This window comes from Panthera leo, chromosome F3 (genome assembly GCF_018350215.1).
Source record: "Panthera leo isolate Ple1 chromosome F3, P.leo_Ple1_pat1.1, whole genome shotgun sequence".
Lineage (NCBI taxonomy): Eukaryota > Metazoa > Chordata > Mammalia > Carnivora > Felidae > Panthera > Panthera leo.
The window spans coordinates 9,443,793-9,461,127 of record NC_056696.1 but is presented as its reverse complement, the minus strand read 5'-3'; the positions used below and the strand labels follow the sequence as shown (position 1 = coordinate 9,461,127).

Below are 17,335 nucleotides of genomic sequence, written 5' to 3'. Positions count from 1 at the left end.
TCACTCTTATGTGGGTCCTGAGAAACTTAACAGAGGACCATGGGGGCGGGGGGGAAAGAAAAAAAAAGTTAGAGAGGGAGAGAGCCAAACTATAAGAGACTCTGAAAAACTGAGAACAAACTGAGGGTTGATGGCGGGGGGGAGGGGGGGGCGGGTGGGAGGGAGGGAAGGGTTGGTGATGGGCACTGAGGAGGGCACCTGTTGGGATGAGCACTGAGTGTTATATGGAAACCAATTTGACAATAAATTTCATATTAATAAATAAATAAATAAAATCTTTGATATACTTATGGCTACTCTGGGTCTCTTTTGACATCCATTAGCCTGATAGATGGTTCTCCCTCCCCTTACTTTCAATCTGCAGATGTCCTTAGGTCTAAAACGAGTCTCTCATAGGCAACATATAGATAGGTCCTGTTTTCTTATCCTTTCTGATACCATATGTCTTTTGATTGGAGAATTTAGTTCATTTACATTCAGAGTGATTATTGAAACATGAATTTAATTCTATTTTATTACCAGTAAAGTTGATGCTTCTGGTAATCATCTCTGGTCCTTTCTAGTCTTTGTTGCTTTTGGTCTCTTCTGTTTTGTTGTCTTTCCTCCATTCAAAGAGTCCCACTTAAAATTTCTTGCAGGGCTTGTTTAGTGGTTACTACCTCTTTTAGTTTTAATTTGTCTGGGAAACTCTTTATATCTCCTTCTATTTTGAATGACAGCCTTTCTGCATAAAGAATTCTTGGCTACATATTTATGTATTTTTTTATTCAGCACGTTGAATGTATCCTGCTGGTCCTTTCTGGCCTGCCAAGTTTCTGTGGACAGATCTGCTATGAACCTGATCTGTCTTACCTTGTATGTTAAGGACTTTTTCCCCTTATTTCTTTCATAATTCTTTCTTTGTGTATTTTGTGAATTTGACTATGATATGTCTTGGTGATGGTTGTTTTTTGTTGAATCTAATGGAAATTCTCTGTTCTTCTTGGACTTCGATGTCTGTGTCCTTCCCCAGATTAGGAAAGTTTTCTGCTATAATGTTCTCACATAAACCTTCCGCCCCTTTTTCTCTCTTCATTTTCTGTGACTCCTATGATTCAGATAGTATTCCTTTTTAATAAGTCACTGAGTTCTCTAAGTCTTGTATCATGATCTGTTTTCTTTGTTCCCGTCTTTATTTCTGCTTCATTATTCTCCATAACTTTATCTTCCATATTGCTGATCCTCTGCTTTGCTTTGTCCATTTTTTTCTTCATGGTGTCAATTTGAGATTACATCTCAGTTATGGCATTTCTAACTTCAGTCTGACTAGATTTTACTTCTTTTATCTCTGCAGAAAGGAATTCTCTGGGGTCTTCTATGCTTTTCAGAAGCCTAGCTAGTATTCTTATATTTGTGGTTTTTTCTTAACTTTTTTTTTCTTTCCCTTCCCTCTTTTCTCTATTCTATCAAGCTTAATTCAACAAGCAAACCAAAACAGACCTAGGATCTACTTTCTTTTATTTGATTTTTTTGTTTTGTTTTTAATTTTTTAATTTTAGTAATTGTTTTCTTCCTCTAATCTACTATTAATTCTCTCCCGTATATTTTCAATTTTCTTTATTGAGTTCTTCATTTCTGATTTTTTTTCTATCTCTTTGTCTTACTGAGGTTCTCCACTCTTATCTCAAGTTCAGTAAGTATATTTATGATCATTAAATTCTTTATCATATTACTTACCTTTGGTTTGTTTAGATGTTTTGCTGTGATTTTGTCTTTTTTTTTCCATTTGAGATATATTCCTTTGTCTCCTCATTTTTGTCTAACCTCTGTGTCTGTCTCTATATATTAGAAAGTCAGCTATATGTCCTGCTCTTGAAAGTAATGGACTTATACAGAAGAGGTCCTGCAGTGCAGTGTCCCCTGTTCACTGGAACCTGGTGCTTCAAGGGTGTCTACTATATGTGTTGCATGCACCCTGCTTTTGTGACTGAGCTGCTTTTTCCATCAGTCCAATTGTCGGCAGTGACTCTCTTTGCAGGGTTTGGTCCCTGTGTTGTAATGGGTCAGTCTGGGGCCTCCTTGGGCTTGAGTTGAGTCAGACTAGCTGTTTGCCAGGGATGCAGTAGCACTTAACTACAGGGCATTTCCCAGTGTCCCTTGAGAAGCTTTCTTTGTTGGGTGAGACTTGCAGTCAGATCACCTGTCCTTCCCCATCCCACTGCTGCAGCCACAGTTGGACTGGTTTGTGTGGTTATCTTCTCCTGTCCCTGCGACAGGAATCACTTTGGAGTGGTGTTGGTCCCTGTTGGGGCTGCTTGCACACTGCCAACCTTGTGGTGCTGCTTTGAATGGGCTCCAGCCAAGTGCATATTGGAGGAAGTAGGTCTAAAGGAGAATGTAGGAGTGTGGCATCTTGTGTTAGCAAGGTTTGTTCAGGTCTGGTGTGGGAGGGGAGCTGGAGCTGAGGCCTGGCTGGAGGGGGTGTGTCCACAGGAGAATGCTAAGATGGGGCAGTATTGTAGGTAGTGAGTGTTGGCACTTTGTTCCACAAGTGTTCATCTGTTTAGGCTGGGGGGCCAGGGAGGGAAATGAGAACTAGCTCTTTTGTTCCTGTAGAACAAAATCTCCCAAAGATCCCTGACCTCTTAGCACAGGCTCTAAGATTAGTAAAGAAATCTCCCGCACCCCATATGCCCCAGGTTTTTTTCAAACTGCTGATTTTATGCTGTATCTCTTTGGGTGTTTGTTATGCTGTCTCTTGGCAAGGACTCAATTTCCTTTCACCCTTCTGGTTCTCCCATTCCTGAGTCTGCTATTTTTAAAGTTCAAGGTGTTAAAGTCTGCTGATTGTAAGAACTTGTAAAATTATGCCCCTCTGATTTTCAAAGCCCAATGTTATAGGGATCCTCCATGCCTGGAGTGGCTGGCATGAGGGTCTTTTTTACCTTCTCTGCTCCCACGGCATATCTCCATCCCAGGGAATGTTCTACAGATTCATTTAGCTTCTCAACCACATCTCCACCCTCCTTACCCTCTTTAATGTGGCCTTTTCTCTACATTTAGCTGTGGAGAGTCTGTTCTGCCAGTATTCTGGTCATTTTCTGAGTTATTTACACTGATGTGTTACCTAGTTGTATCCATGGGATGAGGTGAGCTTAGGGTTCTCCTATCCCACCATCTTCCCCAGAAGTCCAGTTGAATATATAGAATTTTAAAATCATATTTTCACTTTGCTGACTTCTGACATTTCACATTGCCAAAGATAATATAAATCAGACTTCTGTTTCTTTGCCCCCTGGTAACTTTTGGGATATTTTAAAATTCTCTTTTATTAGCGGTGCCTAGGTGGTTCAGTCGATTAGGTGTCCGACTTCAGCTCAGGTCATGATCTCGCAGTTTGTGAGTTTGAGCCCCACATCGGGCTCTGTGCTGACAGCTTGGAGCCTGAAGCAGCTGGAGCCTGCTTCAGATTCTGTGTTTCCCTCTGTCTCTCTCCCCCTCCCCACTCACACTTTGTCTCTCTCTCAAAGATAAATTAAAAATTAAAAAAAATAAAAAAAATTTTCTCTTTCATTAGTATTCTAAAGTTTCACTATGAAACTCTTGGTATGAATTCATATTATCTATCTATCATCTATCTATCTATATATATAACTCTGCCTCCTCTTTTCTCATATTTAAATACTTTATTGCTTTAAAACTTTAAAAATACTTATTTTGAGGTACTCTTCAGATTGACTTTGTCTTTTTCCTTTGGTGTAAATTCTTCCATATTCTGTCATTGACAATGCTTACCTTATAAGCATTTTTATGAACATAGTTTATAAGCTCACATTTCACATATTTCTCCCGTATTTTCTCCCATGGAAAGCCACAGTCTGTTTCATATCTCTGGGTCAGGGTACACTTTATGCTCAGGGAATGCCCTTCTATTTCCTGCCCTGCACATGCTGGTGACATGACAGCACACACCTTTCATGTATGCAGGATGATACTGGACACTATGGCCCTTGGAAATGGCTTAGTTCTCTAGTAACCTTGGGAAGTGTGCCAAGCTATCCCAGTCGCTGCTCATGGCAGAGTGCTGTGTTTCACAGTCTAAGCTCCCTGGAGGTAGTGTTAACTGAGTCTATGGTCATGGAAGTATGAGAGTTTCTGGCCACTGCCCCTGTACTTTCTGTTTAGATCCATGCCTAGCTCTCCAGTGCCAAGTTATTTTAGTTTCTGACAATATTCACTTTGATAATTTTCTTGTTAGAAATGGTTCCCGTTATCACTTTCATAAGCAGCTATGTGTTTTTTAATCTTGAAAATTTAAAAATTATTTCCATTTGGAGTGGAGATTTTAGAATGTGTTTAATCTACCTTCATAAATATTAGATCTTAGTCTAGAGGAAGCTGAAATTCTTTTCAGGCAATCTTGTGCTAGGGCCATTAAGGCTTATTATGGAAAAGAGGTAGAAAGAGGGGCTTTTGTGCCTGAACACTTGAAGAAATTCAGGAAGACCAAAGGTAAGAATAAATCAGGGAAACGGGATGGAGAGTGCACACTGCAAATTGCAGTATGTACCATCATAAAGTTGGTTCCCTTATATATCTGCAGCCCCAAAAGAGCCAGGGCAAATAACTAGGATAAGAACTAGTATGTGGAATTGATTATGTACCTCATTGCTGTGTCACCCCACTGAGTTGGCCTACGGGCAACTCTTTCAGATCCACTTTCCATCTCTTTCTGTAGCCTGTGCATTGCAATCTTACCTGCCAAATGGCCGGTTCTTACTTGACTGGGACTATCACCCAGCCTGGACCTGAGAGCTCACATGACAAACACCACAGCCCTATATCATGGAATCAAGAGGTTTCAGAGTGTTTAAGACCTTTCATGACAAATAATTCAGTCTCCCTATACTTCATATCCACTTCTCTGGTCCAGGAAACCTCTGGAAATGTAGTGTATGGGGAAGGAGAAGTTCCTCTATTTGTACTTTGGGGCCAAAAGTCATCCTGCACTGAGAAAGATGGATGATTTTACCCCTGATATCTTATTACTACCATCTTCTCTCCCTTGCACTTCTAGCTCACACTAGCTAGGTTCCTAGAAGAGTTTCTGTCACACACACAGGTGAGACCACAACTGCTTTCTAACAAGTCCTATTCCTATTTTCCAGAGATGCAGTTTCCAGTTTCATTTGTTCAGGATGCAGTCTCCTTGACTTAGCCAAGTTTCATTTTTTGGTCGCTCTTTTGGTCCTGATGCTTTATTGACTCCATATGGTTGGTAACCAACCTACCATCACACCTAACGTCTCTCCATGTCTTTCCTCTGGTCTCTGGTATTCTGATTCACCACTTGGCTTTGGCCCTCTGCACGTCAAACCAAATGATTCCACTTGGGCTAGGAGTGGTGTTTGAACATGTATTTTATCTTTTTAGAAAAATGACCTTTTGGAGGAAAAGAAAGGGAAAAGAGTAAAGTACATATTATTTTTGACTTCTATTTATGTGCCTAATTCTGCACTTGATAGTTTAGATATGTTGTCTCAATCCTTTCAATCAATACTGGAATTAGATGTTACTAACCTTTAAAAAGATAACAAACACCAATTCATTTGATTTCCAAACAAGTTGAAATGATTAAAGTGTCATAACTTAATAAAGACATCAAGATTTAGTAATCAGTTTATTAATCAAGGAGTACTCATGTCTACCCAGGAACTAATGATCTTTGCAAAGATGAAGTTGCAAATGGATTTTCAGCTCCAGGGAAACTTCCCTAGGCATTCAATGGCATATGTAATAGTTTCTGTCTTAATCTGACTTTTGAATAATACATCATTTGGTATTTTTTAAAGGTTAATTTGGTGTACAAAATTCTGAATAAAAAGATACAAAAACATGGTTGCACAACAAAATATGTGGGATACCTGCATGTGACACATGATTTTAGTTCTCTCTCAATTCTTCATGTTCATCAAATTCTTCTCTATTTTCTCAAAATGGCTTACTTCCCGTTGATGTTTTAGAGAGTATTAGAATAAGCAAAGGGTTACTCATAGACAACAGTAAAGCCATTGGCTATTTCAATGTATTCTTTCAAGTACATAATTACCTCTGGTTGATGTTTTAGAGGGTATTAGAATATGCAAAGGGATAGTCATGGACAACATAAAGCCATTGGCTATTTCAATGTGCTCTTTCAAGTATATAATTAAGGACACACAAATCCTATGTGTGGAGACAATCAGTGCATTTACTTGGACTAAATTTATGTTAGTTAGCCAAGACTTGCTTTCCTCACAGACCAAAATTATTCAAAAACCATCATACATGTATAAAGAGAAATGAGCACTCAACAAGGAGAATGGCGGATGCATGGAAGTTCTGAGTAGCAACATGCACTCACATACTTGTAATGAAGAGGGAAAGTTTTTGCCTTCATTTATTTTCCTGGTCCCTGACAGGGGTAGAATTGCTGACCATATTTCACTTACTTTTATTCAAGCAGAAAATCCATTGAAGTTCCACAGGAAACATTGCTGTAGACATTGCAAAGGGAAGAATCAGGTCAATGCAGTTTAGAGGATGAATTAGTTTTGCAATTGAGTGTGGACACTCTGGGCCACTGCTTCAGTGGATAACTTTTTAAATTGCTTTAAGGGAGAAAAAGACTTCTTAAAAACCATTTTAATCATTAGAAACTTGAGAGCTTTTCTTCTATGCTTTATAGATCAAATTGTCCCAGAGTCGGGTGGGAGACAGTTGCCATGTGCTTATTTGAGTGAACTCCAAGAACTCCAACATTTTCTTATATGCTCCTCCTAAAATACACTGTTTTGTATACCGAGCTTTGTCTAAAGTATATTAAATGGAGTCATTAGGTTATTTAAAGATTTTATGTACTTGAACTCAGAAACTGACTCACAGGCTTACTAGGAGCTCCTGACTTGAGGATACTTGCCTGAATATTTTTTTCCTATCATCTGTTGACATTATTACACCTTTCATTTCTGTATAAATTTTTGATTTAAAATTTTCAGTAAGGATGGGCATCCAAGGAATGACAATTTATAAGAGATAGCCTCCAAAAGAACCAATTCTATTTGTGCAAGATTCATTGTCTATTCATTTAATAGGTATTGCTTTCAAATAATGTTTCTTTGAAGTAGCCTTTCAATGTAGGTTCAGTACCATCTGCCCAAGGCTGTCCTGAATGTTTCTAAGAGAGAGCATCTATATATTTATATTTATGTGCACTTTATGTACTCCTTTTAAAAAGTCATAGGATATATAATTAAATCTTTTTTAAAAGTCTTAAAGTAGTTACAGTGTTCCGATTATTGTTCATATGTAAATTTCTCCTATCAAGTGGCTTCCATTTTGTGACAGTTCTAGACACTAGTTCACAGACTTACTACTGATTTCTCACCGATGTTGGTAATTTTTTTTTAGAATTTAAATTTATCTACAATAATTAATAATTACCTTATTTACAATATTACGTTTCTCTTTTTTAAATATCCAGAATCTGCAATGCCTACATGGATGCAAAAGTAAACAAGTTAGGCCCATTTCCCCACTGTGTGACCTTTTGTGTCCCTGACCCAACTTTTTAAAAATTTTTTTAATGTTTATTATTTATTTTTGAGATAGACAGAGCATGAGCAGAGGAGGATTTGAGAGGGAAGAAGACATAGAATCCAAAGCAGGCTCCAGGCCCTGAGCTGTCAGCATAGAGCTGACGTGGGGCTCGAACTCACGAACTGTGAGACCATGACCTGAGCCAAAGTCAGAAGCCACCCAGGTGCCCCTATTCCCGACCCAATTCTTAAAGGGAGTCAGGTTTCTCATTTGGGGCCCATGGATGAATTTCAGAGGGTATTCTGTGAATGCTCCAAAAGTCAGTGGAAATGTTTCCTGTGTGAGAGCGTATGTGGATTTTCATAAATTTTACCAAAAGAAGTTGGGTGGTGCAGTGGATTGGTGCAATAGAGTGGGTTCTGGAGTTGGACTGCCTGAATTTGTATAGCAACTCACTACATGGCTGTGTGACTTTGAACAGGTTACTGAACCTCTCTCTGCTTTAAAATTCTCAAAATTGCAGAAACGGGCTGCTGTGAGGATTAAATGTGAAGATTTTATGGGTATGTAAAGCCCATAGTACTGTGGCTTGGCATTTACTAAGCACACACTAAAGATTAGTAATTACCATTGTGTTCTCAAAAGAATTTGTAACCACCAAAGAGTTAAAAGCCACTGACTTAAGGCATTTTTAGAATTATACTTGAAAGAAAAATACCAGTTTCTGAGTTGGGAAGTCACACTCAAACCTAATTCCCATTAGCCATTAGCCAAACATAGAGATGTGTATTCATAATGAGGCTGAAAGGGCTGGTAAATTGCTCTGAAAATGTGAAAGGCCAGTTTGTGTTGCTCCTGCAGGAGAGAAAAAGAATTTACCCAGTCCTGGCCTAGCCCCCAGATGAAACACTTTCAGTCAGCTCCTGACTCCTATACCATCCAGGGTTGCCTTAAAGCCCTAAAATAAACTTGCAGGGTGATAGCTTAAATTGCAAGTCTACATTTATGGATGTTTTTCAGCATTTTCTTTATCAGCGTGTGGAAGTCAAAATTACAAAAACAAGGAGATTCTGCATCTTTTAATGAAAGATAAAACAACAATATAAACATACACAAATTTACAGAGAAGGGATCAACTTTAATACATTTGGAGTAAAAGGTGTTTCTTATTTAAATATGGTATAAAAATAAATGCAAGAAACATTAACTGAGAATGTATAGACAACAGACAAAGACAAAGCTTGTTTCTGACTGTGAACACGTTGGTGAAATGAAACTTTCTGTGCTAACTTATTGGTTAATAAACGTGAAGCCATATGTATACTTATTGATATATGCTTTTTTTCTTTTACAATTCTTCCAGTTTTTGAGTGAATTTTCAGTGAACTGTGTGTCTAGCAGAAGCTTTAAGAGAAAGAAAAAAAAAAGGTTTACTCCACTTGAACTTGTTAAAAAGGAAACGACACAGATCCAGCTTAGTACAAGGAGAAAGTAAGCAGACAACATTTTGCAGTGGAGGCATTGAGACGGTAGAATCCCTTGGAATGGCAATGCCTGAATGTACACAAAGAGAGAACAATTCAGGTCCTTTGCTCATGCAACATCTTGGCCTAATGTCCTCTGCTCCAGGTAACAACAAAGAGCTACAAAGTATATGCAATGACTCCAGTCTGCTTCCATGCTACAAGATGATCCTTTTAGTAGGACTGAACGAGGCTTGTTAACCTCTTTGACGTGAGAGATTTCCCCTGAGAAAAAAAATATAAAACAAGGGGGAAAAAAAGAGTATGATCACTGAAAACCCGATTAGGAGTAACATTTATTTACTGCAGTTGATTTTAGTGCAAGGGTCAAAATGGAACCCTTTAGATACACCTTAGTTCAACTTCCTTCCTCCCTCCACCAACACATCAAACAAAATGATCCACCCCTCTTCTACCCTCCCACCCCTCTACCCACTTCCTCCCCACTGCAAACAGACTGATGGGTTCACAGCACAGATTAGCAAATAATAAAACATGTTCATAAACGTTTCATCAAGGCTTAGCAATGATGCAACACCTAGATTTGCAACTGGTTCTAAACATGTTACAACAAACCTTAGTAAACTGCTCTGAAAGATAGCAATGTGAATGCATTCTTGTTCAATTGCTGGAATTAGTGTCATGTTTATAAATATCTAGATATGCAGAGTGTACGACTTAATTAAATAAAATTCATTTTTTTGAAGGTGGTAGAAACTCACATTGAGTCTGTCCCCCATCCTATGTGATAATGGAGAAAAAAGTGCCAATTATACATCTACAGATAAAAGTCTATTTGCTTCTGACTTCCAACCATAGACATCTTCTTATCCTTTTCCACCCAATTTCCTCCAACCCCAACCTCAGAAAAATCCCATATATTCTGATTCCACATATGTGTTAATGCCTAGAGTACATATTCATTTTTTTTGAAATCTTGAAAGCCAACACTGTCCCTGTTGATACTAGTACTCTAGAGAGATAAAAAATTTAAATTTCTGATCAAAGTAACAGATTGTCAACTGATAGTTTCTGTTTCATGTTTCATTTTATATGTACTAGTAATGAAAATAAGATGGTCCACTTATTGAAGGAAATTTATATTTCTCAGAGGATAAAATAATAACGGAAAGACAAAAGATTTTTTGAGAAATATAATATTTTAGTAATAAATTACTCATAATAATAGTCTTGATTTACTACTAATATGGATCAGATTTTGATAAAAAGTGGTCTGCTGTTGGGAGACAAATCATCACTCATGGCCATATTTCGGAGAAAAAAAGCAATATGTTTAAGATATGATCAATGATTTCAAAATCAAGCTTTCTTTACACGCTTCACAGTAACTGACAAGGGTCTTGAGGATGACATGAACAGCAGCAATGAAAACCAAGCACCGTTTCCTTTTAATCGGGGAAAAGGGATCAAAACTTAGCTTTCAGCAACTAATAGTAGAAGATAATTTCCCATTGGCTATGCCTTAGTCACTTTATTGGAGGAAAAAAAAATAAAAGAAAAAGTTTGTTAACAAGACACCCTACTTTACATTATATATTGGCCTTATAAACAAAATGTTTGCTCTTTTTGTCTCCACTTCTGTGCTTGTTTTCTTATCCATAAAATGGGGATAATCACAGTACCTACTTAAAAGCTTTCTTCTGAAGAATAATGAAGCTAAATTGCCTAAAACTAGTCTTGGAATATTCTATGTACTAAGTTCATGTTGGCTATTACCTCACTATATTATTGCTGTCATTGTTTTTATTGTTATAGGTTTTCTAATTAGGACACTGAGACCAAAGTCACTATTCTGACTCTAAGAAGGGCATAGAGTTGCTAATGAATTGGAATCTAAAGTTTTACTGCTTTTCCAAACCCGGGCAAATTGATCAAATAATTTTGGAATCTCAAAGCTACCCTTCTATACTTGAAGACCACAACTATTTCCTACATTTACTACTATATTCAATTCTTGTGCTGTTACTATAAGTGTGTACATGAGTTTATATATATATATACATATACATATATATATATATATATATATATATATATATATATTCTGAGGCTGAACAATATATTTTTAAAAACTGCTTACTATCTCTAATGTCATTTGTGGGATGAAGAAAATGTCATATTTATTGAGGCATAAGACTGAATGCTTGCACGGCAGTAGAGGAGGGGAAAGATGCTAATGTAAAATTGTTACTTTTCAAACTACTGATTAGTGCGATTTGTTAAAAACTACTGGGAAGAAGAATGAAATAGTAACACTGAAAGAAATTCATTTGGGACTCATAGAATCATTTTTTATTTGGACTATGAAAACTACGGTTATCTTTGAAAAAATCTAATAAATATTAACATGGCTCTCTTTCTCCAGATTTTTGAAACATCTTTGAAGCTCTTAGTACTTGGGATGGTATGGGCTTCACTAAAAAGGGAGTGAGGTACGACATTAGCTTGAGAGGCTATTGTCCTAGGAGATCATTACAAAACACTCATTCATGGAGCCCCATAGAAAAGTACAGGCCTACAGTCAATCTGGAAGTTTGTGATAATAGCAAAACAGATGAACAGAAATGGGAAACAATCACATGATGAAACACTTTGTTTGATATGAACTTAATGTAATAAGGATATTCATTTTGTGCACTGAGACAACTAAAAGGCAAATCTGGGTACAACATTAAAAAAAAAATTAAATTCCCCACTCTGGGGTCAAAGTAAACAACATGGGTACGCAAGGAGTCATGCAGATTTGAAGATCTGATTTGAATCTGTTGGTAAACCCTGTTCAAATCCTGCCTTGTTCACACACTGGAAAAAAAAAAAAAAAGATAGGCACTATTCTAGTGCAGAAGGAAATATAGTTAATCATTCTATTGGAAAACTTAAATTAAAAATAACACTGATCCTTTCTTGTAGGTAAGAAAGGATGTATTTATGCATCTGCTGTTTTGTAAAAATCCTTTCCAGTGCAGTTCCTTGGAGGCTGTATGGAATCAGCCCTTGCCAATTATCTTTTCATAATTTTTTCAAGTTGAAGAATCTGAGAAATTTTTATAACTAAGTTCTAAAATCTTAATACTGGGAACTGAGGCCTAAAAAACCCTAAACAATTGCAATTTTTACCAAATTGCTTACAATTGAATTCTGTATGAATAACATTTATTTTTAACCAAATGACTACATACGTGTTGTGTCACTTATCCCTTTCTGAAAGATTCTAAAGAATAAGGATTACATTGGAAACAGCAATCCATAGGAAAGACAAAGACAGAAACTCAGAACAAAACAAAACAAAAATTCAAAATCCTATGAGATTTTGTAATATTTAGTTAGTGGGGAAAAAAAAAGAAGCACATAATCAGTTTCAGGACAAAATACACCTCAGATTTTGCTGGCATCTAGGTGAATACTGTATCCACCTAATCTACAAACAATATAGTTGTCACAAAAATTCATATAAACAAGGAAAGTTTTCTGGTGTCTCACAGTAAAACCTCACCTCCATCAAATCAATCCCTCCTTATCTTAAATGCTGCGTAGAGATTTTGTTATAGTTAGGAAAATATGCCCCACACCTCAAAACAAAACAAGCAACCTATGTGTTTGTTCTTAGCTCTTCTAAAGTAACTAACAATATTTAAGAATTTTACATGATTTTAAAAATCTTTCTTGGTCTCAAAGTAGTAACACAAAGTTGACAATAAGGAACTGTGAATCAGTAGACATGAATACGAAAGCCAGGCTCTTAATTCTACTCTGAGAGCCCGAGACACTATGGAGATGGAGGTAACTCTCCATACTCCTTTCCTGCAGACACTAATCCATAAAGGGAGTGCAGAGAAGCTACATATGCTTGGGTGACTAAGCCACTTGTTTTATTACTGTTGTAAAAACACACAGCAGTCTTTCTCAGTCGATAGGACACTCAACAGACCAAGGAGAAATGAAGGGATAGATGTTTAGAAGACAGCCATGAAAGAGCTTAAAGAGAAAAGTAGGGGATTATTAGCATCTTTTGGATTAAAAAAAATAGTTAACCTCTTAACTCACGCATTCCCTTACCATTCCAACTTGTATGTTTCCTGTCATTGCATCCTACTGTCTCCTAAGTGTTGCTCTAGACCCTGGAGTACATTCTAGAATGTCTTGTAGGCTCCAGAGGTCATATTGAGGGATTGAGAACAAGAAAATGCAAGTCTTGCCATTGAGTGCCTGTTGGTGTATGTGACCCAGTTGTCTCACAGAGGCCAGCCCCACCCCTATGTGATAAGGAGCTGACTGCTTGGTGATGATGTGATACTGCTGGGCCAGAGACGGGGTGTGCAATTAGAAACACTGAACTCAAGGATGCTGTTTGGTTTTTTACTCTCACGTTGAAAAATGCCCTTGTTTCACTTAGAAGTACAAATGTCTTTGCCTGAATTCCCAAATACTTCATAACATGGCTACCCTGGCCTTTCAAACTGCCTATCATCACTCCACAATATGGTTCATTTTAGCTCTATCAGCTTGGGCCACTATCCTTGCATCTACCTGTTCAGATCCTATCCACTCTTCAAAGACAACCTTATCAATGTCTTTGCTAGACTCTTCTAACTGGCCCCCTAAACTGCTCTGCTGATTCCCTCTCTTGGCTTTCTTGCCCATAGAATCAGAGCTAGTGTATTTACAAGCCGTTTTGTATAATTCATTAAGTCGATTGGTTTGGTGAAAAAATCAATAGCTGTTAAACAACATTAACATTATAGAAGTCCTCAAATACATACTTGATTCTTTGCATGAGTTGAGATCCTTGGCTGAAGTCATATTTTAAGACTAAACTTCCTGAAACCAGGGAAATGAGATTCAAATGTCTTGGGCTAAGTAAATTTTGACTTGGGGGAGGAGAGGCACAGTAGAGTGAAAAATGGGAAACACTCTAGTCATACCCTAAATATTGACTAATTAAATGACAGAATCTGGGTCTTTTTAACTCTTATTTTGCCCTGGGTGCTCCTATCAAGGAAATTAATTGAAAAGGTGTTAAGAAGGAATTGAAGCTAGACTACGTGTTTCGAAAGCTCTTCCCTGCTTAAAATGAAACCAATTCTCCTGGGTAAACTTGCAGGTGAGTTTACTGAACATGTGAATAATTTTAGCAAAACTATGGGGAGTGTCAGTTCCTAGAAAGTTAAAAATTTAACTTTAAAAAAGTTAAAGATGTAATCAAATTGTTGAGAGGAAGGAAGAAAAGAAGGAAGGAAGGAAAAGAAGGACTCGGTAGCTAGTTTGGGGGATGGTATATGTGATGTTGAGCACTGGAAAAAATTCTATCATTATACTAAAAAGAGAGGGTTTGTGAACACATTTACATTTAAGTGTAGATTACTAGCTTCCTGTGCATATTGAGAAAGAACAAGTAACACCAAATACTTTCATTTTCTTAGTTTAAAATATTTTCCTAAAATAAAAGTGGTATATATCCATTAGAAAAATGAGGGAAACATAGAAAAATATAAATAAGAAATAAACATTACTTAAATACAGTTATTTACATACTAATATATCCTTCTATGTTGTATGAATTTTTTTAATTTTGTGTTTTTACAAAAAACTGAAATTTACAAGCCATTTTGTGCATAGCATTGGCTTATTATGAGTAACATACATATTACTCATGTTACATATTTTTTTTTGTAAAATAATTTCAAATTCATTGCATTAGTGAAAAAGGAAATCAATTTAGACAGATGCTACCAACATTAAGAAAAAAATTTAATATCAGCATGTATCAAAGTGCATCACACATCATAAGGGGATGTACTGTTTCTGAAATATTATTTTAGTTCTACACATATAAACACACACAAGCAGATTATACAGTAATACAATATACACACACACAAACACATATTAATTATTATGTCAAATGTGGGTGACAATACAAAAAAAGATGAAAGCCACTGTTCTGAAATATAATTTTCAATAGTTGTATAATATTCCATTAGGTAGATATACCTTAATGTATGTAAGAAATTCACAATTGTTGTACATTAAGGTTGTGTTTTAGATTGGCAGTTATATGGTACAATGAATATTCTTGTATATGTGTGAACATCTGGGTTTTCTCAGAATTAAATTATTAGAAGTTGAATTACTGATTGAAAGTGAAAGAATTTTGAAACTTTTGACATATTCTGTAAAGTTCTGTTCAAAAAAAGTGTTTAGCAATTTGTATTCCTATTAACTGTGTATGAAAACACTGGTTTACTTACTCCCTTTCTAACACTAGATATTATCATGTTAGACTTAAAAAAATTTTTTTTTATGTTTATTTATTTTTGAGAGAGAGAGACAGAGCATGATCAGGGGAGGGGTGAAGAGAGGGAAACACAGAATCCAAAGCAGGCTCCAGGCTCTGAGTTGTCAGCACAGAGCCTGACGTGGGGCTTCAACTCAAGGACCATGAGATCATCACCTGAGCAGAAGTTGGTCCCTTAACTGACTGAGCCACCCAGGCAACCCCACTAGATATTATCATTTAAAAAAATAACCTATTTGGAGGAAAAGGTTATTTTGTTGTTTTTAAAATTTTACTTGACTATTAATGAAGATAGATTTTCTTTCTGTTTTGTCATATTTATTGATTATTTGTATTCTTTTAAAACTGTTCAAGTCTGGGGCGCCTGGGTGGCTCAGTCGGTTGGGCGGCCGACTTCGGCTCGGGTCATGATCTCGCGGTCCGTGAGTTCGAGCCCTGCATTGGGCTCTGTGCTGACAGCCTGGATCCTGCTTCAGATTCTGTGACTCTTTCTGTCTCAGCCCCTCCCCCGCTTGTGTGTGTGCTCTCTCTCTCACTGTCTCTCAAAAATAAATATTGTATGGAAACCAATTTGACAATAAATTTCATATATTTAAAAATAAATAAATAAATAAACATTAACAAAAAATAATAATAAATAAAAAGGGTTTAGCAGACTTGAGGATAGGAGGTTGGTTGCTTTAACAAAGGTTTGTGGAGTAAGTCATGTAGCAGTCTTTTGTGGTATCTCTGTGGCCAAGATACAGAAGGGTCAATGAAGACTCCCAATCAGGTTCTGTGCTGTCAGCATGGAGTCCAGTGTGGGGCTTGATCTCACCAACCGTGAGACCATGACCTAAGCTGAAATCAAGAGTCAGATGTTTAACTGACTAAGCCACTCAGGTGACCCTCTATTTTTTTTTCCTATTGGGAAGACAATATCCCCAATTAGGGGATAGGATAGGGGTTAGGTTATGTCTCTAGTACTGTATTCAGTTACCATTTTGGAGGACTGCTGACTGGAGCAAATGTTTGAGGTAAGCAAACAAGATGATGAAAGAACATGAGACTATTACATGAGAAAACATTAGAAGTACATTTTTATGATGCAAGTCTTACTCAGATTTAATTTAATAGCAATTTAAGGCATCTTTACTATATTGAGTCCCATTAAGTATCCAGCTTAGTTTTCATAGAAACATCTTTCCTTTTCATACTCAAATTTCAAAAGCTGATATATTTAGTTATGTAATTAGTATCAATTCAGATATGATAAAATGAACATGGCAACAACATAATTGACTGTTAACCACATAATTCAACTGGTAGTTGCCGAACTCTGTGCGCACAACTGGAGGGTTGCCTCTTAGCTGTGACATTTGTTGTGCCCTTGGCATCTACCAGTTGGGAGAGAGCGTCCATTAGTCTAGAGCAGCGGTTTTCAGAGCGTGGTCTCAAAGCCAATAGGAGCAGTATCACTTAAGACTTAATTAAAAATGAAAATTCTTGGGGCGCCTGGGTGGCTCAGTCGGCTAAGTGTCCGACTTCGGCTCAGGTCATGATCTCCCAGTTCGTGAGTTCTAGCCCCGCGTCCGGCTCTGGGATGATGGCTTGGAGCCTGGAGCCTGCTTCAAATTCTATGTCTCCCTCTCTCTCTGCTCCTCCCCTGCTCACACTCGGTCTCTCTCTCCTTCAAAAATAAATAAAAATATTTAAAAAAAAAATTAAAAAAAAATAAAAATGAAAATTCTTGGATCTCAGCAGAAAACTGCTTAATCAAACCTTATGAGAGGCGAGATTTAGCAATCTGTCTCATCAGGTGTTTCTGCTGCAGCCAAATATGAGAACCATGGATCTCTGGTAAGAAGAGGTCAGGTAGGAATGCTTCTACCTAGATAACAGTTCTTAAATGTTATTGTTCTGACATGTTTGTAACAAAATGTAAATGGAGGCAGAGGGG

The 17,335-nt window shown here is 37.1% G+C and overlaps 1 protein-coding gene across 9 annotated transcripts in view; it reads right to left on the bottom strand.

The window, feature by feature from the left end:
- Positions 1-8,689: 8,689 nt before the first annotated feature.
- RGS7 (regulator of G protein signaling 7) overlaps positions 8,690-17,335 on the bottom strand; it is a 515,497-nt gene continuing 506,851 nt past the window's right edge. For all 9 annotated transcript variants that reach the window (XM_042925199.1, XM_042925201.1, XM_042925206.1 and 6 more), the window contains one exon: positions 8,690-9,305. Coding sequence is in view for 1 of the 9 variants with exons in the window: in XM_042925201.1 (XP_042781135.1) it covers positions 9,255-9,305 (51 nt within the window). In the remaining 8 variants the exon portion in view is untranslated. The remainder of the gene's footprint in view (positions 9,306-17,335) is intronic.